We start from the raw sequence: 21,639 nt of genomic DNA on the forward strand, positions 1-21,639 counted from the left end.
CAAAGCAAAGAGATTTGAGCAGTTGGAGTTTTTTCTTTCTGAGCTACAGAGCAGTTACACTAAATAATAAAGCTAGAATTGCTCTTAAAAAAAATAAATATATATGTAATGAGATCAGTGTGTGTGTCCTGTAATACACATGCTTTTCTGTCAGTTTTTTCCTTTTTTCTGACTTGTCCTGCCATGAGATTTCCCCCCTGTTCACCTCTCCATTCTGTTCTTTTCTGTCAGTCTTTAGCCAGTATGCTACCCTAGGGGACCTGCATATTGGACAGCTAGCTGTTTCCCATCCTTCATCACAACTAACGATTGGTAAGCCACACAAGAAGCTGCTGCTAGATATTTCTCCACCTTCATATTTACAGGGTGTTCATTGCCATACGTGCTGAGTAAGTGTAAAATGCTACCGGCACATGCTAATGATTACTTCTGTGGCAATAGCCCTGTTGTGCTGGAGGCTGCAAACGGGGATTCACCCCCTGCTCATGCTGCTGGCACTGCTGCCCATCCTTCTTTCATAAGGCATGTGCCACAGAAAATGAAGTGTTCACGTTTTGGATGAATCCCCCTGGATTTGCCTAGCGAGGGAGTCCCCTTGAGTTACTTCTGCAGCTTCATAAAACTTCTAATTGCACAGAGACTTTGTGGAAGTTATGGCAATGGTTTGTCCAGCAGATTTCAGCTGTTAGGAATGAAAAAGACCTGTTAGATCCTGGAGTTGCATCTTAGGCAGGTAAGGGAGACTGCCCCCTGATAATAGATGTGTTAGATAATAGGCTCGTACTGCAGCCTGTCTCAGCTGAAAGACTTTCTATATTGTTTAATGAATCTGTGTCTGACAGCAGCAGCTGCATCGTACTAAGACCAGCTGGTTCCAGACATACCCTGGGAATTTTCTTGCTCTCTCGGTTTCATCTTTGTAGTTGGGTTGTTGGAGCCTCGGACTTGGCACGAGGAGCTGTGGCTTCTTTTCCCAGCTTTGCTCCTGACTCACAGGGCAACCGTAGGTGGGTGACTTCCGCCATCCCTGCCATGGTTGTAAAAAGGAGATAATGCCAGTCAGGAGCTGTTTGGAGACTTGCAGATAGGAATGTTTATATTGCAAGTTTTGCCTCTCTACCTTTTTAACCCTGTAGCCAGCATGATGGCCAGTGCAGTTGCTGGTGCTGCTGTGAGTAGGACAGATTGTTGCTCATGACAATCAGTTGTTGTCTCCCAAAACTTTGTGGCCAAATCAGGGATCCTTAATTAGGAGCATAAATATATTGAAGAAAGTTTGGCTGTTTTCCCTTCCAGACTTTTGCAGAAAAAAAATGAGCAAAGTGAAGTGTGGGTGATGAAACATGTTACACATCCTTTTCTAGACTCCTCTTTTTCTTTTTTCCCTTCCCTTGGGGGGATACTGGATGCTGTGTAAGCAGCTGGACCAACCAAGCAGGTGAGCGGTAGGTAGATGGTTATGGCACTGCTATCAAGTGGGCAGGAGAAGTGAGATCTTAGTTGTTTTGACATTACTGTCACCATAGTACTTGCCAACCAGTTTGGGGCTTTGTTACACCAGTGTGAAACATACCATCAATGACAATTCCTGTGCTAAAGAGCTCACAAGCTGAAAGTTGTTAGTAAGCATGCATAGTAACTGTATGGAAATATGTATTAACTGTAAAGAAATATACTCACCTACTCACCTCCAGAATTAAACGACATTTAACTTAGTGTATTTTTCCTTCCCCTTTCTCACACTGGCCCTCTCACATCCTGGACCCAAACACACCTCTGTCCTTACTATTTTTCATACCAAATATTTCCAGAAAAGATACTAACTAATTAAACCAATAATAGTGACTTAAGTGATTAACTTAAAAAAAAATGTACTGTGTGCTGCAGGTTTCCAGATGTGCTTTTGCATGGCATGGTACTCCCAAGGTCCAGATGTGCTTCTACCTGCCCTGAATCATCTGGGAGCCAGATGTGGAGGGCTGTTATTTTCAAGTGCAGATGTTCCATTTACACCACTGAAGACTCTAGACCTTCCCTGAAAATGGACATAACCAAAAAGCTAATTTAGTAATAGATTTCTACTACGTACAGTGAAACTGTCTTTAAAATGTGGGACAGATGCTGTTCCTCTGAAGTCAACAGTGAATTTCTCAGTAATGTCAGTGAGAAACAAAAGGTTCTTGGCCTAAAAAGTTGAGCATGTGTAAAGACCCTATGTATTGCTAAGCCAGAGCTAGAATAAGGGAACACCTCTCAAGGTGATGTGTTTGCCCCCAAAACAAGCCATCCACTCCTCTGCAGCAGAGTTTCTCTGACTCTGGTGCAACTGTAGTTAGCTGAGTTCTGACACCGCATCCTCCCTATGAAGCCCCAAGACATAAAAGCATTTTTGTATTGTAGCAAGCTGAATGCAATGGCGTTTTGTGATGATCTCAGTATAAACAAGTGAGCTCAGATGGGATATTTGCCTCGTACTCCTCAGACTGCAGCCACTCTCGAGCAGCTGTTGGGGAAGTCACAGCTGCTGTTCCCAGCTCTGAAAAGAAAAAGGCAGATTTTTGGATGATGATAGTATAGAAGCTGAACAAAAAGAGAGGACTGAAAAACATTATTAGTAACTTTAGGGGACTTCATCATCGAGATGAGCATATGTAAGTCCTGCTTTAATTCTAAATTAGCAAAGGTTTACCACCCCAAAGAAGAAATACTTCACTGTGAGCACAGTGTTCAGGGAGATTCTGGCTCTCAGTCTGCCTGTGCAGTCACTCTGAAAGACAGCGGTCAAGCTTGGTAGGGGAAAAAAAATAAGTGTGCATTTAATGAGTCTCCTATTTTCATGAGAGAGAAGGAAAATGTGACAGAGGCCAGATCTGTCACCTAGGTGAAAGGTTTCATATATCATACTCTTCCTTCTCTGCTGCCATGAACCAGTGGCACATTTTTCACTGTCCCAAAGGCAGACATAAAGTTTTGGCCTGGCTGAGATCCTCCATACATCAACATCTGACTGCAGGGAACCTATAACCTGCATATCGCACATCTTTGAAACCCAAGCCTTGCTCCCTGAGAGGCCTCTGGCAAACACCAGAGTCGCAGCTAACACCGTTCTTGCTGCGTCCCCTCTCAAATCTGCTGAGTCTGACTGTAAGCTTGGTGAATATCAATGAAGTGCCTTCTCCTTTATCTCCAGACCAAAAAAAAAACCCAAAAGAGCAAAACTGGACTTACTTATTCCAGCTGTCCTCATTTGGGTTTGATAAGGGCCTCAGAAGGCAATAGATGTGGTGCTGGGCTTAAGGCAGGGTGAAGGGAAAGGCAGAGGTCCAGGGCAAGTGAAGGTGGAAGAAGCGACTGATCAATTAGACATTGGTAAAGGATTGTCATAGTGTCTTAGTGCTGTAGGAGCCTGGCCCTGTGCAAAACTGCTGCTGAAGTTTGGGAAGTTAGGAGGAACTTAACTGTATCCTCTGGGCAGCCCAACCTACAGGTGAAGCGGGGCTGGAAAGGTTTTTCCAAGCTGTACGAATTCCTAATATTTCTTTTTTTCCTTCTAAGTTGGTTTTAAAAGGTTGAAATCTTAAACACTTGACAAAACACAAGAGGATTAGGCTGCACAAGCCAACACATTGTGTATTGACATTTTAATGTGCTCATTTCAGCTTCCACATTTTTTAGTGTAAACTCTGAAACAGTAATTTAAAATAAAAAATAGAAATCTCTTGAAATAACTGAAGGCAACAAGTGAAGTTCTGTCTCAGTAATAGGGGACTTTGAGCCATTCCTTTCCGGCAAACCATTCTGATTTTCATAGGTTGTCTTTTTTACAATGTGGGGAAAAAATAATAACAGGAAACTACAGAAACATCATAAAACTGGTAGATGTATCATACACAGAGTGTTTGTTTTCACGGACACCATCATGGTAGAACTGAGATTACTTTGCTGGGCTGCTTAACTCTTCCAACAGCCTTTCTCTGTATGGCTTTTAACCATACAAGCCTCATCTCCCATTTCTTTCCCACCCCAGGTAACAGGCTGGACGAAGGCTCTGATGTTGAATCTGAACCAGACCTGCCTTTGAAGCGCAAGCAACGCCGCAGTCGAACCACTTTCACCGCTGAGCAGCTGGAGGAGCTGGAGAAAGCCTTTGAGAGAACCCACTACCCAGATATCTACACACGAGAGGAGCTAGCTCAGAGAACCAAGCTTACCGAGGCCCGAGTGCAGGTAAGGACTAGAGCCAGTGCATGGCAAGTCAGCCTGGTGGCACAGCTTCTTGTTTACCTTGGGGAAGGAGATGGTAGTGCTGGGGCTGAGGGTGTTGAAAAGCAGTAGTGTGGACACACTTCTTTTCTCTAGAGCTGCATCCACAAGGATCGGAGACTGAAATGCAGTTCTGCAGGTTCCCATGGATTTGCAGATATGCCATCTGGATTTGGCCTGTTGCAGAGGTACCACCTGGAGGGTTTCCATCCAGGTTGGGACCAGGAGCCAAATGTTCCCTAACTTGGCAAGGCATTTAGCTCTGTTTTCTGTTGGAGGAAATTCCTCCATTTGCCTAGGAGGAAGCAGTGTGTGTGTATGTTTGTATTTGGTGTTTTAGGAGAAATCACACCATTGACCAACCTTGCCCAAGGGAGCAGATCATATTTTGCAAAGTTTGCAAGTTCTGTGTGTGAATTTTCATAAAACTTTTTTTTCCTCGATCTCCAGAGAGCACAAAAAGGGCGGGGGGAGGGAAGAAGAGGGGAGGAGCAGGAAGGGAGGGTTTGGAGCCAGGGGACTCTGACATCTACACGATTAATAGCCCTTGTGGGAACTCCACACAGAAACCCTTATGTCTTCCAGATAAAGGCTGGGTCAGCAGTGTGTGCAAACACGCAGAGGGATAAGGAGTGTGAACAGATCGGGGGGTATAATAGAGTCCCTTGGGGAAAGGGAAGGAAAGGGGGAGGGATTGGGGATTGCGCTGCGTTAAAGAAGTGAAATGGAGACCCCAGCAGTCCGTCCTCCGTGTGGCCAGCGCGATTAAGTTTCAGGCTAAGCACGGGATCTCTGTGCACGCAGCCGAGAGTTGAATTGCAGGCACTGAGAGAGGAGGGAAAGAGCACTCCAGGCTTATGACAGGGAAACAGTCAATTAACCAGCTCCTCTGAAACAAAACAGGCTTTTTTTTGTTCTGTGGTTCTCAGGATAATGAGCTTGATGTGCTTGCTCAGAAGCCAAAACCGCCAAAAGTTTTGCTGTTTTCCCCCAGCTGTCTGGGAATGGATATTCCCCCACACACCTGGGACGTTCGTTAAGGACTTTTCCTTTTAGCCTTCTTTCCCAAAGAAGTATTAAGCCGGTCACAGCACTGCAGCAGATGCCCCCTCACCTCCCTCCAGCTTTCTCTTCAGAGGTACTGGATTTTCCTGAATCCATCATCCCTCACAATTTGGCTACGGAGACTGCAGAAAGGAAATCTAGCAAACTTTAAACTGATTCTAGTTTTGACCTTAGCCTAAAGACCATGCCAGAGCATTCAGTAGTAATATTGTATTAATTTGCTAGCTGTGTAGGTTCATAGGTAGATGGAGCCTGGCAAAGTGGCTAATTAAGGTGACTAAGTTACAAAAAGTTGGAACGAGTGAGTTCCTGCATTTTTGTTTTGCATACTCTGTTTCTAATTGCTCTTATTTGTGTAGATGGACATAAGATGTTAAGGGAGGAATAAAAATTCTGTGGGAAACAGACTGAAAAAGAAAAAAAGGAGTTTTAAGGGAGAACAGAGTTTAGGCAACACCTTTTCATGGGGTGAGAGAAAACCTGCGTTGCATGAGCTGTGATGAGGGCATGCTGGGGAGGAAGGGAAAAGCCCTGTAGTGCCAAGGAGTGCAAAAACCAGAGGCAGGTTCTCCCTTTTCCAAAGCATTCTGACCTCACTGTGACAAGGCTGGGAGAAGGGATGGAGGTAAAAGCAGAGAAAGGGAAAGCTAAATAAATAAATAAAGAGAACTTTTCCCTCGTCTCAAGCTGTGATCTCTGAATCCCCCTACTTGCTCCCAGGCAGCTTGCATGGAGGTTCCTGCCAGGGCTCTAGTAGCAGCTGTTCTCCGAGGCACATTCCTGATGGCTTTCTCATTCCGACATCCTGGCAGAGTCAGCTTCTTCCCACCACTTTTAAGCCTGCCGCCCCTTGTAAAATTTTCTGGATATCAGAGCAGATCTTTTACTGGCTCTCAGGATCTACAAACATTAGTCAATCAAGTTCTTGTGGAAAAAAAGAAAAGCACCACACACACACACATCCACACATGCACCCATCCAGCAGGGAATCTTCTACCACCTTTTAGTCTTACTCCTGTTTCAACAGAGTTGTTAAGGCCAGGAGACGTGCTTTGGATTGAAGGTGGCTGTAATAACAATAAGGACAGCTGAGATTAGGGATTCTGGGTGTTAAGGTCCATGCCAACAACTACCTGTTTATCTTGTCCCCAAAAGCTTATCATGTTAACATGTAAAATGGGAGGCAGACATATGAAAAGTACTTTGTGACCCATAGTCACAAAAGAGATTTGAGAGCCACCTTCACTGCTCCTCGATGTCTGGTCATTGCTTCATCTGTCTTCTGGATCTCGGTGCCCCTTGTCTGCTGTGCAGCTGTAGCTGAATAATCCCCAGATCGCACCCAAGTCTCTGAATCACGGCTTGGGTGTCGCTATCAGGCTTTCTTACTGTATCACATACACAACATTCCTGCTCTAGAATCCCATTTTGACAATCACTGTACAAGCACTGAACAAAAATAAATGGGCCTGTCTGTCTCTTTGCTTCCTCTCCTCACCTCTCCTTGCTTTACCACGTCAAAGGTGAACTTACCTAAGTCCCATTCATTCTGATACCTGAGTATTCACATACCATAATTTCTTCCACGTGAAAAGCTGATAGCTCTGTTAAACTTTATTGTCAGGCCTCAGAGTCTGGCTGGTCATGCAGCTGTCCAGCTAAGTGGAAGTTTGACATGTTGACAGCTAATAAAATTCACAAGCTGAACAACAGGAGGGGGTGGTGGTGGGGAGCAGTTCCAGGCTCTGGTTTCTCATCTGCTAGGAAGATCACGGGAGGGTGAGCAATATTTTAGCAAGGTTACTGTGGTGTTTGCGTGGTTGAGAAGCAGGATTCCAGCTTTCAGACTTCAACACGCCCCAAAGTATGAGCCATTAAAAGGTTAATCCCAAATTGAGCATAGCCAGGGACAAGACAGCCATGGATTTCCGGAAGGATCAGGATTACAGTGCCAAATCCATGCCCAGTGAGGCCACCAGTGGAAATTCCCACTGACTTGTTTTTGTGCAAGGCAATGTCTTGACTCATATGTCCACACTAATCGTCCAGTGCTGAACAAATTCTTGCCCATCTGCAAGTTCCCATTTCCAGCCTTCCAGAAAACAAGCTGTTGAATGCCAAGTGTTCATGGATTTAAAAATTAAGTCTAACAGCTAAGCAGTTCACTTAGCTAATTTAATGGAAGCTTTGATTTTAATCCTGAATATATTTTTGGTTTATACACCAGTTTTTGCAATTATCTAGCTGATGATGTCAAAGTTTTTATATGGAAAAAACCCACTAAATGGGATTCCGTGATAATTTTGAAACTTTTCACCCTGGCATTTCTAGAGAAGGGACAGTTTTCAGAGCAACCCTTTTCCCATGAACAGTTTAGCTTTGTCAGTACAGTGTTTTTCAATAAGAAAACAGTTTTGCCAGAAATTCTTGTCTAGGTGTAGAAGGGACTTCTCAAAGCAATGTTAATATCAAGAGACACCAGGTACATCAGTCATGGGTCTAGGGAGTTGAAACTAATCCTTTTGCTGGACAATCCCATTAGTGGATCTGTTTGCACAAATGTATTGCATATTTAAGGCTAGTTAGCAACAAACCTCGGTTCTTATTTCCATTTTTGTCTTGAACAATACCAGCAGAAATATAAGGTAAAACAAAGCAGTGCGTATGCCCAAATTGTCCTCAGGTCAGCACTGCAATCTCAAGTCACTTAGGAATTTGTGCACTGGAAATATTTTTCACGAATAGACTGCGGTGTGTAGGTTCCAACGCAAGCAGCCCATCTCTGGTTTTTCTGGTGCTATAATGAGGCAGATGTGGCAGGCTCCTAAGCATTATCTTAAAAAACATTCCCAGAAATCTACCAAGATTGTTCCCAAAAAATAGATGGCAGCTTTTGCTTCTCATCATCACCTGCGGATGATTCAGATGGTCATACCACAGGCAGCTGGGTACAAGCACGCATACTGCTAGCAAGTACATTAATCCTGGTTCCTATGGTCTGGGCAGTGGGTGCTTTCTGGAAATAAATAAGCGTGAAGGGGTGGGTGCGTTGTGATGCTGATGTCTGTTATTAATCCCCAGGAAATTCTGTGCACTGAGAAACCGTTATTTCAATAACAAAATTAAACTAGACAGCAGGAGTCGCAACCCAGTGCTTTATTGATCATTTTTATGATGGATACCATTGTGATTTCTGCCTGGGAGAAAATGGATGTTTCATTTAATAAAAAGGCTCAGAGCAATTCTGTCTCTGAAATCTTGGTGCATTTCTAGGCTACTCACATAATCTGTATTTTATGACAGTTTCAAACTGTAGTAAACAAACAGCCATATTCTAGATCGTGCTGCAGTGGCTCGGACATGCCAAGTGGAGCACCAGAAAAGAAATTCCATTCAATTTTGCTTGAAAATTTTCACAAAGCAGTTCTGTTCTCAGTGCAAAGAAGCTGAAAACCACCGTTTACCCAGCAGTACTCTGCAATCTAGCTTCTAGAAAATACATGGATTTTTCAGGAACTTCTCAAACATCTCTGTGGTGTGCTAGTGGAGACTGCAGTGCCCCTTCACCAGCTGTCTGCCCTGTTCCTTGGGATGGTGCTTTTTGAAGATGAAGGTGTTATGCGAAGGGACGATACGGTGGCAAGCAGGTCTTCCCTTGGCTCTACGCATTAACCAGAGTCATGCAAAACTGCTGGAGCCTAATGCTGTTTGCCTGGTGTTTTGCTTCCCAAACTCTTTCAGATGTGTCCAAACTGGCTCTTCTGAGGCAACCCCCCTGCCTTTAAGGTCAGCTGAGAATGTTTTCTTTCTTCCTGAGGGTCCGACTAGTTTACATTTCTCGTGAAGAGGGCTGTGATGAGGTTATGACACAACAGCTGCCCTGTGTTTTTGGCAGCAGCTGGGTCACCGAGAGGCAGAGCAGAGGAGCCAGCAGTTGGGGCTCTCGTTGGCAGAGGTTGGCTTGGCACGCTCGTTTTCCAAGGCACAGGGCCAGCCCGTGCTCTCGCACACCGCAGTGTCCAGATAGAGGGCCCACAGTGAGAACAGCCCCTGGCACTGCGGCAGCCGGTCCGTGAGAACTGTGGTGGTGCTGCCGGTGCGTGTGCCCAGGCACGTCGAGGGACTGGTGGTGTGATGCCAAGCAGCATCCAGCTCCTGGGAGAGGTCGGGACAAGGGTAGCGCGCTGTTCCAGCCAGCTTTAAAGAAGCGGCTCCCCAGGGTAAAGCCAGCGAGGGCTGAATGCAGCTGAGATGATGAGGAGGGTCCAGGCACTTCCCCCTCATGTCTCATGGAGATCTTGCTGCAGAAGGATGTGGCTGATGAGAGAGAGAGGTTGGCTGCAGGCTTGTAACGTTGCTTTCTGTTTGCTTAGCAAATCAGTGCTTGAGGTCTCACGAATCGAATCGCTGCTGTTCTTTCACATCTCTCCAGCCTGAATTAGAAAGAGAAATGCAATTGGATTAAGGAAAAGAGTAACCCATTGCATACTTGCCTCAGCTAACATGCTCCAAGTAAGTCCTCAGTCCACCTACTAGTCACATAAAAAATGAACAGAACTGAACCGTAAAGTAAATTACCAGGTATCCAAACTGCAGTGGCAAGTCTTTTTCCACCTGAACTTTGGAAAAGCCGGAGATGATCTCTTAAAATTGCAAGCACATCCTATGTCCGTATCTAAGGGTTTGCTCAGAAAAACATCAGCACTTTTGGTATTTGTAGTAGAATTACAGTAACCAGCCCCCTTGGAAATAAAAATGTCCCAGTGACAGAGGACATAGTCCCAGCTATGTAAGCCTGAGGGCATCTTGCTGGAGAGAGTCAGCGCTATTTCGTTATAAGTATATTATACTTTACTGAAGATGAAAATGATAAGCCTAATCCTGTAGTCCTTCTGGCAAAGCATTGGTTGAAATCAACAGGAATGAATATAAACTTCAGGACTTGCAGCATAATTTGGCAAGACTAGCTTGTTTTGTACGTGTGGGGCAGGGAATCTGTATGAAACAAATGGGGGAATTTTGACAGAAAGTGCTCGTTTGAACTGGCTGGCTTCTGCAGGTGGAGGAATCCATTCAGTTCAGTAAAACATGCTTTTTTAGATAAAATTGTGGATTTTTGCATTGAGATGCAAAACCTGGATCTGACTTTTTTCGATTGTTTGTCCTATTCTGCTTTTGTTGGTCCGCTTTGGACCAAGGAGCAGAGCTGCCAGCCTCATGGTCACAAGCTGAAAAAGGGATCCCCTACACAATGTGGTAATGATTTGATTTCCTTACAAAGGACAGAGGGCCCAGAGGCCAAAGCAATGAACAAGATCCCAGTTCCCTGGATGAAGCAGTTGTGTCTAACACTGCACACTTAGCTGGTCTAAATGGAAGTCAGTGAAGTTGCACTGATTTATAGCAGCGGAGTGTCTGTTCCATTGTGTTAAAAACAAATAGGGCCTCCCAGAGGTTTAGCGAGAATAATCTTTATCAGAAAATTTCCAGTCCAGTGAGGGCAAGGACCAAAATATTTCTCATACACTTGGCTCGTATGCCTTGTGCTGAACCTCTCATTCTAGTAGAGCTACCACTCAGTGTGTGCCCAGTAAAGTGAGCAAGTGTGCCGTTGCTTTGAGCAGCCAGCGTGCGTGGCTCTCCTCTGTTCTCAATCTCCCTAGCTAAGGAGGCTTGCTGTTTACTGGGACACCGGTTAAATAGATTCTGTTTGGTCAACAATGGAAAATGTTTATAATAATCAGGAGGAGGCTTTGCCAGGGTGTTTTAATCTTTGAGCCACTTCCCTGTAGTGCTTAAGCCGTTTTTAAAAGCTCATAGCTTTTTCTCTTGCAAAGAAAATCTTGATAGCAGGAATTGATGTGCTGCTGATTTGCTGCTAAAGCCCAGCCTATCTCTAGCCAAACAACAGCAGCGGGAAATCTACTCTCCAACATCTCATTGACCTCTGTGAGGTGTGAACATCAAAGCCTGTTTCAAAATGTTTAAATGCAACTCTTAACACCATAAAGACTTGGCCATCTAAGAAGCAAGTGTTCAAGTGGAGAGAAAGCACTTCATAAAATACACTACCTTGCAGCTGCTTTCTGACAGCAGTGAACTCATCCTAATGTCTTTCAGTTTCCACAAGTCCCATTCATCCTCAGACATAGGGTTTATAAAGAGATAAACAGGTAAGTAAAACAGGTGTTTTATTTCAAATTTTATTTTAATAGAATTTCCTCTGACAGCTGGAATAATCACCGAGAAGCACAGTTTGCAAAATGTAGAGGTGGAAAACGTAACCTTTGCAAACAATCACTCAGTATCCAATAGCTATTTCAATCAACAATAATATTTTTTTTAAGATTTGTAAATATTATTAACTTATATTACAGTAAGTGGTAAAGCTGCATTACTGAACAGGGTTGGGCTTGGAGCTGTGAAGCCACGAGTGCAAACCTGGGCTTAGTCTGTCTCAGTCAGAAAGTGGACAGGTCTGTCTGCCTGCTTTCCTGTCTAGAGTCTGAAATTTATTAGTAGTTACAAAGTGTTCATGCTGTGATGATCATTTAAAGGTAGAGATGGCCTTCTGCTTGAGGAAGTGTTTGTGACATGATTAATTCAAAGATAAAGAATGTGGCAAAAGTAATCAATGTTACAAATATTTCACTGCTAACAATGGTTTAAAAAAAAAGTGCTTTGCAAAAAAAAAAAAAAAATCCACATACCACAAACTGTTGAAATTCTTCAATAGATTGTTATAAGTAGCTAACACCTTCAGGAGCTGGGATATGCCAGGGGAAATATAGGCTAAATTCATTGGATAATCTCATTTGTGAAAAGTCATTTGTTCTGCTCCACTAACCTTGTTTAATATTTATCTTAACCATATCACCCACAAGTGACAGGGGCTCAGCGTTTGTAGGCAGTGTCACTAGGTACAGCCGTATCCCTGCACAGGCAGATAAAAATCCGCGCACTCTCCTGGGCTTTTTCTCTTGTTCTGGAAAGAATTACCTTAGTAGCCTCAACGATGCCTATATGTCTCTGATGGGTGTTGTTTGCACTCCTGAGCACCTGGCAGAGGAAGTGTAATCATCACTCAGCTGTTGTGCAGACTTACAGGATCCCATCTCACTGTAACGCCTCAACCCTTTCCAGTCTGGGAGGGCTGCCTCTCAGCACCACCTGAAAGGAGGCATTCAGGTGGAGCAATAATGATCCCTGGTTTCTCATCACTGTTGCTGCTAGAGTTCCTCTCTACAAACCTTCTGCATCAGCCTCCTGGGAAGCTGGGGGTTTGCAGCATTTATAGCTAGTGTGGACAAGGCACGGCACTGCAGGGATCTACTCTGTTTCAAAGGAGAACGTGGAGAGCACCTGATCTGGCAGAGTTGCCTCTGTGCAACCTGGGAAGAGACCTCCTCTGACTTTGGTGGAATTTTTTTGGTGTGCTTGGGCCATAAATGGCCACATGACACTTTTCCACCTGGTTTCTGCAACCTCTTGGGCCTGTGAAAGCAAACACATGTTGCATCTCTTCCATTCTGCAGGAGAGCAAAGGCATGACTTGGCTTTTCCATCCCTGTTTCCATTTATGAGCTCATTTATCCCATCTATCTTTCTCCAACATCGAGTCCTGATTAGGCTGAGCAGGAACACAACAGGCTTTCTTTCCCACAGGAGGCTCTTTTTGACCTTCCTTTCCTCTCCTTGTCTGACAAATTGTGGGAGCTGACCCACATCTCAGAGGCTGCAGGGATAATTCAGTCCAGCCCCATCCTGGCAGGCAGCTGTCTCTGCAGCCCTTCCCTGCTGCTCTGCTGGTTGAGAACAAGTGGCTGGGACATCTTGAGCTGGCCCTTGGCAGGGTTGGGTGCAGGCGTTCAGGTTAAATAAGAACCAGTGCTAACCTTTGCCCCAAACCCAATCTGGCCGGGAGGATGGGCTCTTCTGAAATCAGCTGGTTCTGCAAGGCAGACAGTGATGAATTGGAGAGGTTTCTTAAATCTCACCATGCCTGCCTCTCCCATCTGGGAAGGGGATGGTGAAGGTACCAGATGGAGTGATGCTCCTCTGCGGTGAACATCTTAGTGTTCAGGTTCTTTGTAGCAGCATACTCGCTTACTGAGCAAGGTGCACGTGGCATGGTGTGTGACTCTGGTCTTACCTGGATGATAGGCATGACTAGAACATGGAAAACCTGCTTGGATATCTTCTTTTGAGTTATTTTCCATGAGGGAATTCCTGTATCTATCCACTTTCCCTCAGCAGAGCTGAGCAGTTTCTAGAATGCATCTTCCATCTTCTTAACACGTTCTTTGGAAGGCAATTCACAGGGACAAACCCCTCAAATGTCATTAGGAGGTACAAACAGTTGTCTTCAGTGGCCTGTATTACACTGCCATACCCTTGGAAAGCAGCACATTTACATAGCACAGGATCTTTTTGCTATGCACAGAGAAATAATCATGAAGAACCCGTCTTTTTAAGAAAAAGCAGAGGTTTCTGACATGCCTTTTTTCTGCTGTTGGGTTCTTCACACAGCCATTTTCCCAAGTGCTGGCTACATTTCTCCCAGCATAAAACCACAATCGTGTGACCCAGTCCCTGCAGCATCTAGAGCAATGTCTCCACAGGCAGACCAGCAGCTTCAGAACTTCCTCCTCTTCCTCATCTTCTTCCCACCAGTCTGGTTTTAGCAGCCGTAGCCTTCACCCCAGGCTTAACATGGTGTAACAGGATCCTCTGGTGGGGGGAATCTTTACTGGCTGATAAAACCTTAACTGTTGTGAAATGAAAGCAGGTTCCCTTTGAAGTACACCTCGCATTACAGTTAGATTCTCTAGCCTCTATATTTTAACTACCAATAAAATGATTTATAAGCATAAAGGCCTGAGCCACCTTTAAGGCGGGGGAAGGGAAAGAATTGCTAACGTCATTAGCTGGAATGTATCTTCTTTTTTTCTGTGGGTGATAAATAAGGGGTAGAATCAACCTGTTTGGGCCATGAAATGTCCCTTCCTCTGCACGGGAAGATAAATCCTATCAGTTTCTTTGTGGAAGGTTTCAGTGTATTTGTGGCTGGATTCTCCAGCCAGTCTCTGTTAGGAAGCGCTACATTTAAGCATGTAGTTGTGAATTTTATTGGTGTATGTGTATTTACTATTATTATCGTTTATTATTTGTTTTGATACGATGCTTCAGCCAAGATAGGGATCTTGCTGTGCTGGGCATGGTGCCTACTGGCAGTTAAAGAGAGCCTCTTATCTTAGATGGCTGATTGCTGAAATAAACCAAAATGTAGGAAAATGGTTTTTATCCTCCATTTAGAGGTGGTGATCTGATACCCGTGTTGTGCAAGGAGCAAAATTTGTCGAATGCAGCCATGCTTCCACTGACTTCAAATCAGAAAAGCAGTAGCTTTCCTGAAGTCACAGAAGGTGCCCGTAGCATAATTAAGAACTGACTGACTTTCTCTGGTGGGAGTCCACTGTCTTGAAAGTTAGCTTTCTTTTCTTCACGTGCCCATTGTAGACCAAGACACCCCAAGAACAGCCAATGCACAGGCCTTTTTGGTCAACCCTACCTGGCTTTAAAAGGATCCAGAGCATCCTTTTATCTCCCTCTAAAAAATAAAGGAACTACACACCATTAACTGGATGTGGAGAAGCAAGACAGGAGGAGTCATACATGCATGTGTGAACTTTAATTCTGAACAACAGATGCAAACGTGTATGTTGGTGTATGGACAGCAACAACCTCACGTGGTGTAACATAAGACAACAGAAATATTTTCGAAGTTGTTTTGATCATATGTTAGCCAAGCCAACTGACAAACCACCACAAGGGAGCTGAGTGCTTGCGGGGATGTTGGAGAAACGTGTCCCGTACTAGAGCATCTTGCTCCACATGTTTCTTCTGAACTTCTAATCCTGAGTGGATTTGCCAGCATCTGGCTCTTGGTTATAAAAAAAGAACTTTCCCACCCTTTGCGATGTCAGAAGTGTGTCAGAAATCACTAGAGTGGCTTTTACATTCTTGGAGTTCAATTTCAATTTTTCTTTCCCTTTTGATTCCTGCATTCATAGCTGCTTGGTTATGTTTTCCCTTCAGGTGTTTGAATTTTATATGTCCTTCTCAGCACTGAGATCCTTTTTTTTTGGAGTGAAACCTCTTCCAGCCTGGGACTGGGCCTTTCTCTGGAGAGAGGAGGTTTATTTATCTCCTTATGTTCAGCTAACAGAAATATTCAGACAGTTTTTATGACCTTAAGTGTGAAAGTGGAAGCAAATTATATGAGAGGAGGAGCCAAGTTCTGTATCCCTAATTCAAGGCATGAATTACACATACTTGCATGCATGAGAAAGAGACAGGACTGTCCAGTTTGCGTGACCAGAGCAAACAAAAAGTTATTTATTAAGTTGTGTTGCTCATTGCTCCTAGAAACTGTGCCACGGATAGGATTGTATAAGAGTTGTGAAGTGCTACAGACCTTAACATTCATTCATTTCTCTCTCCTTAACTCTGTCCTAGATTTTGCTAGCAACTCTTGGTGCCAAAAATGGACACAGAGATTCTGACCTGCATGGACTTTGTTGATCAATGCAGATCGGATGTAAGCTGACCTATTTCTGTCACGCTTTTGGAAGGTGCTAAGAGGTTATGCTGCTTCAGCCAGTAGTGCAGTAGGAAGAGGTCTGTAAAAAGATGTGTTTGGTGCCAAGGACCTGACATCAGCACTGTATACATTTCAGGGGGCTTAATTTAGACCAACTCTTCCAAAGAAAACTGGGCTTTTTTTGTTTTCACTGTACATGGATGTAAATAACAGCGTGAAGTGAAGGACTCTGCAGGGCTAGGTCCTTCCTAGCCACTGCCAGCAGGTCACACAGAGCTATGATTAGCAGGTTTTAATCAAACTGTTTCCACAGCACACTAGTAGATGAGTAACACATCGAAAGTGCAATAATAGGCTGTGATGCAGAGAACCTCACAGAAATCTGTGTGTGAAGCTCAGTGCGTGCTCATTTTTGCGGCAAGCACACTTTAGTGCATGTGGACTGAGAGCCAACACTCCATTAAAGAAGCAGTCCTCAGCGAAAACATGCTGCCTTGCTGCCTTGTCGTGCCAAGTGAATTGTATGCACCCACAGGTGCCAATAAGAAAAAGGCAAACTAACAAGTGACCTTTTACAGGGAAACTCAATTTAAAGGCCAGAGAAGGATACCCACTTGGAGATTTGGATCATGTCTGAAGTGCAAGGTGCATCAGACTAAAGTTCTGATGTATCTAGGGAAGAGACTTTTGTTTTGGTTCACAAGATGTGGGGACAGTTTGGACTGTAGTGCCTCAAACCCTTGTAACCCCAGCTTCTGACCTGACATTGAGCAGCTTGGAAGCCTGATGGAGGATATTTTTCCCCCCAAATGCTTTACACTCTTGATTTTTGCTCCATTTTTTCTTGTTGCTGTGAAATTTAATCGTGTTTTCTAGCCCTTTAGGCCTCACAAAGTCCAGCAGCTGCATTCTCATCTGGCTTGAAAGCTTATCCGCATACTTCTGAACCCCAAACAGGGATCGGGCCTGAGAGCCTCTCTGATTAAATGAAGTAAACCAAGCCCAAGAGACAGCTTGAGAAGCCCTTTCCACTATGCAGAAGGGAGATTGCCCATGATAAAACACATCAGGGCAGTCAAATACATTTAGAACAATCTCCCCTTGAGTCTTACAGGTAAACTAGCACTGTAGGAAACATGAGCCCAGCTTTGCACATGCATTAATACTGGGTTTATTTTAATGCACAGAGATTTAAATTGGCTGCAGTACAATTCTAGTGCACACTGCAGTGCCTCTTGCAAGGAGAACGTGTCTTAGCCAACAGACAACGGTGATTTGCTGCAGTACAGAGAAGCTAAGAAAACCCTGTATTCCCTCCGGTGTGGTTCTATCTATTTAGCTTGTCTAACATAGAAACCATGATGCTAATCTGTCTATTTATCCCTCCTAACAGTGCAGCCGTGTTGCTATTATGGTACTTAATCCTTCAGCATAATTCACATAGTTGTCAGATAACAAGGCAGAATGGCCAGGTGGTAGCAATGCATCTATTCAGTATGGACTCTCTCGGAATACACAGGCTAAATTATTCCTCTTCATCTCATGCTATGGCTGATAGCACCCTCCCATGCTCTTAGCAGTATGTAACAATTTTAAACGCATGTATCTTCACCCAGGAGACAGGGCTGTAGTAGTACTGTCATTTGGGAGAAAGGAAACTGAGGAATGGCGACAAATACTCGCAAAATCTGTGTCAGGCAGCAACTTGAACCTATTTTTGGCCAGTGGTGTAATTCAAGGTGTGTTTCCATCAGCAGCCCAGAGCTCACACGTGGTCTTTCCTCTCCCCATCAGGTGTGGTTCAGCAACCGAAGAGCGAGATGGCGCAAACAAGCGGGAGCAAACCAACTTGCAGCTTTCAATCACCTGTTGCCGGGGGGCTTCCCGCCTACAGGAATGCCGACTCTCCCCCCGTACCAGCTGCCGGACTCCACCTACCCAACAACCACCATTTCCCAAGGTGAGCACCCATTTGCCTGCGCTGCTCCTCTTTTCTTGCCCTGCATCATCCCATTGTCCCTTCGCTTTCTGATTTGTGACATCCCACTGAGGCTCTTGTAATATATAGGTGGTTTTTCTTTAGTTGGGAAGACCAGGTTTTTCCTCAAGTCAATGGAAACTCCACAGTTTTCTCCTCTGTCTCATGGTCCTTTCTGCTGGACCAATGTTGTCTCATGACTGTAGTGCTGCTCAGCTTTAAAGTGATGAGCAGCAGATAGTTATAAAGTGAGTATCATGTAGGTGATCTCTTGTTCTAGATAAAACTCCATAGTGGAGTTCAGGGAAGGAGTATTGCTAATTCCAGTTGGCTTTGCCCTTGGTTTTTACAAAGGAATTTATGGATTCTGTCTGTTAAGAGAAAATGATGATATTTCATCCCAGGTTTGCATATTTTGTACTGTCACATGATATGCTTGTGTTCAGCTGGAGCACAGAGGTGGTGGGACCCCGAAGCTGAGATCAGGACAGGCATACCATCAATCCGTGCTTCGCACAGTCCCAGCTGTAACACCCCACCACTGCTCACCTCTGAATGCTCTCTCCACAGATGGGGGAAGCACTGTACACAGACCCCAGCCCCTGCCGCCATCCACCATGCACCAGGGAGGGCTTGCTGCAGCCGCCGCTGCTGACACCGGCTCTGCCTATGGGGCCCGACACAGCTTCTCCAGCTACTCGGACAGTTTCATGAATGCAGCAGCTCCTGCCAACCACATGAATCCTGTTAGCAATGGCCTCTCTCCACAGGTATGTGACCCGTTTCCATTCTCTTTCTTTGGCTGACAGTATTTGGCTGGTTCAGATCCTTTGAGAACAGGGCAAGCTTCAGGCTATCACAGTGTATTATGGTTAACAAGGGAGTTATTGTTATTGTCACAAATTCTTGGAGGCAGCCTAGTTAAAGCAATTAGTTAATTTATCAGCAGTATCTCTATCCTGAGCTCAGCACTGTATTGCCAGAGCATTTTTATCCTGTTAGTTCCTATGTTCGGGTTAGCACACTGTAATCACAAACACCAGGACCTAAAGCATTGGTGTTTGTCTTCTCAGCCCTCCAAAAGAATTCTAGTGCAGGTGTGGGCCCTTTGATTGTGGATATTAGCCTAATGACAGCACGCTCGACCTTTTTGGTTGCTTTTTGCAGGCTCCCTTTTGAAGCAGTCCATGATTTGTGGGCAACTCATTTAGAGATTAGCTGAAGCCAGCTTGTCCAAGTCTGGAACGTGAAAGTGCCACAGATCTGAGCTTCCTCAAAACACAGAGATGTAGATCTAGGATTTAGTTTTGAGAAAGTAATTGTCATGCAAACAACTCTGCTAATGCTTTCCACAAGGTCAGAATAAGAGGTGTAGGTAAGCTTTAAAGGAGGAAAAGATATATTTCACACACAGGCGTGTGTTTTAAGTTTACCAGGTAACAGCCACAGCCTCCCCATGTAATACATCCTTGATTTTAAAATCACTGCCTGAGCTCAGAATAGAGCGCCCATGACCTGACTCTGGGACCCGTGCTCTAAGCCTCAGCGCAGCTGCCTTCTGAAGTGCCCTGTCCCAGGTTTGATCAGATTGCTGCCAATTGTGTACATTGCTTTTCAGTGCTGCATGTGACAGAGAAGCAAGGCTCAGCAGTGCAGAGAGGTTAAAGCCTCCAGCACCAGCAGGTCTAGAGAGAGCAGAGCCTGTGCTATGTGTGTGTTATGGCAGCGGACTTACGTTCCTGGCCAGTGAGCTCCACTGAAGTCAGTGGAGATGCCAGGATGTATGCCACCTGAGAATACAGCCCACTCTCTATCACTGTCCTGGGATAAGAATTCTAATTTTCTGTCACCTCATTAGATAAAGCCTTCAACCTTCTCTTTGATTTACCTGATGTAATCTGTTTTCCAAATGCACATTTGCTTTTAAGTGGAACAAGGCACGTATTGTACGCTTAAAATTAACAGCAAGGACTCATATTCAGGTGGCGCCTGCCATCCTGAAGGGGTACCAAATGCATTTTACTTTTGCTGTCAGTCACTTGTGATATATGGAGACGTATGAAGCGTGCTTTAGCCGTTGTTTCAGAGTGGCCAGTAACACTATTTAAGACAGGAAGTGCAAAATAATTTGAAACTACAAGGAGAAATTAGGTAGGCATCTGAAATGAAAAGGCTACAACTGTTTAGAGAGGAGTCCAATAAACGGGGACATCAGAGAGGTATATAGATTTTAAGGTCCAATAGCTCGTGATCTCTCGAGTGTGAAAACACACATTGAGTGTCAATGGAAAGAGGGAAATTTTGCAGCTTCTCTGAAACGGTATAAAAATCCCACTTCTAGCTTTGAATGGTCACGAGATGGAAAATGTAAAAGTGTGACTGGCATGAGGCTGAATATTGCCTCAAACAGTGTAATTTGTGGGGGAAATAGGGAGACATCTTTCTGACAAGGGATTTCTAATAGCACTGGGCTTGGGAGATAGGCATATAGTATGGAATTCAAAGGCAGACTGCAGGTTAGATGGTCCAGGGCACGTGATTAATTCAGATTATCACAAGTGCAATTTAGCACCATAGAATAAGTTAAGGATGAGATCTGTGTGATAAGCTGCACAAGCAGTAGACATATACAAGTCCATCATGCAATTTCCATTTCTGTAGCTTCATCATCTACTTACTAGTCCTGCTCACTAAATCAGAGGCTCATTGAAATGACCAGACCAACGCTTTTTCTATGCTTATCCCTATCCCAAATTACCCTGCCCCCAGGCTCAGGCTAGGGGAAGATAGAGTCCTGAGCCAATAAGCCCTTTGTACGGGAAAAAGAGGATACATTATCTGGCAGACCTGAAGAAAAGACAGCTTTGCACCCCCAAGAAGGGGAGATTCCCATTTTCCTAATGCTTTTAATCATGTGAGGGCCAAGATATCAGCATATAAATTCTTCTATTTCTTTTGTGTATAGAAAGGCTAACCCAGGTTATTTTATGACTGCTTTATATTTACTTATCATGCTACCTTCCTGCCTTCCTAAGCCCTCTGCTGTTCCTAGTGGAGGGATGCACGAAATACTCCTAACAGCACGCATGAGAACTCTTAGATGTCCTCTTTTATGTACTGGCGTGGCTAAGAGTTTTGTGAGGTCTCAGTATGGGATGCTTCTCCGTACATAATGCAGCTATTCCCCGACATTACAGGTAAAACCCATTGCACCTCAATCCTCTCATCCTCCTGTACAGCTATCTGCGGTATCTGGTTGCTCTCTGCAGGGGTAAATACCAACTGCAGGAATGGAGGGAGTTCAGGAGACAGGAAAAAAAATTGGGAACTTAAAATGATGGCTGTTTGTCTGAGCTGCAAACAGACAGTTCTCTGGTTTCATCCCTTAGCAGCAGCAGGAGGGAGATTTCTTTGCAGTTTAGACAAGGAGGTGGGGGCCAGCCTGGCCAAGAGCTCCCAGCATTTGCTGCCGCTCGGCACGCTATCCAGTTACCCCAGGATTGGGTGTCCCAGCCAGAATCCACCAGACGGGCTCGGTGCTGGCAGCTGAAATTCTAGAGGAGAAGTGTGGCATTTCCATTCTCACAACAGAGAAAAGGGGATTACGTTTGGCCACTGTGGGCTCAGTCCCCCACGCACACACGTACTTTAGTCCTCCCCCTCCTGACAGAATGAGCAGACACCGCTGCAAGTTTTACCCAGCCTTCACTTGGGAAATGGCCCATTTCTC

At 44.6% G+C, this 21,639-nt stretch overlaps 1 protein-coding gene across 4 annotated transcripts in view; it reads left to right on the forward strand.

Annotated features, from left to right (window-relative positions):
- PAX7 (paired box 7) overlaps nt 1-21,639 on the forward strand; it is a 100,470-nt gene that overhangs the window by 45,722 nt on the left and 33,109 nt on the right. For all 4 annotated transcript variants that reach the window (XM_055799858.1, XM_055799857.1, XM_055799860.1 and 1 more), the window contains exons 5-7: nt 4,028-4,227; nt 17,726-17,891; nt 18,480-18,679. In XM_055799858.1, the coding sequence (XP_055655833.1) occupies nt 4,028-4,227; nt 17,726-17,891; nt 18,480-18,679 (566 nt within the window). The remainder of the gene's footprint in view (nt 1-4,027; nt 4,228-17,725; nt 17,892-18,479; nt 18,680-21,639) is intronic.

The sequence above is a fragment of the Falco peregrinus genome, chromosome 3 (genome assembly GCF_023634155.1).
Source record: "Falco peregrinus isolate bFalPer1 chromosome 3, bFalPer1.pri, whole genome shotgun sequence".
NCBI lineage: Eukaryota > Metazoa > Chordata > Aves > Falconiformes > Falconidae > Falco > Falco peregrinus.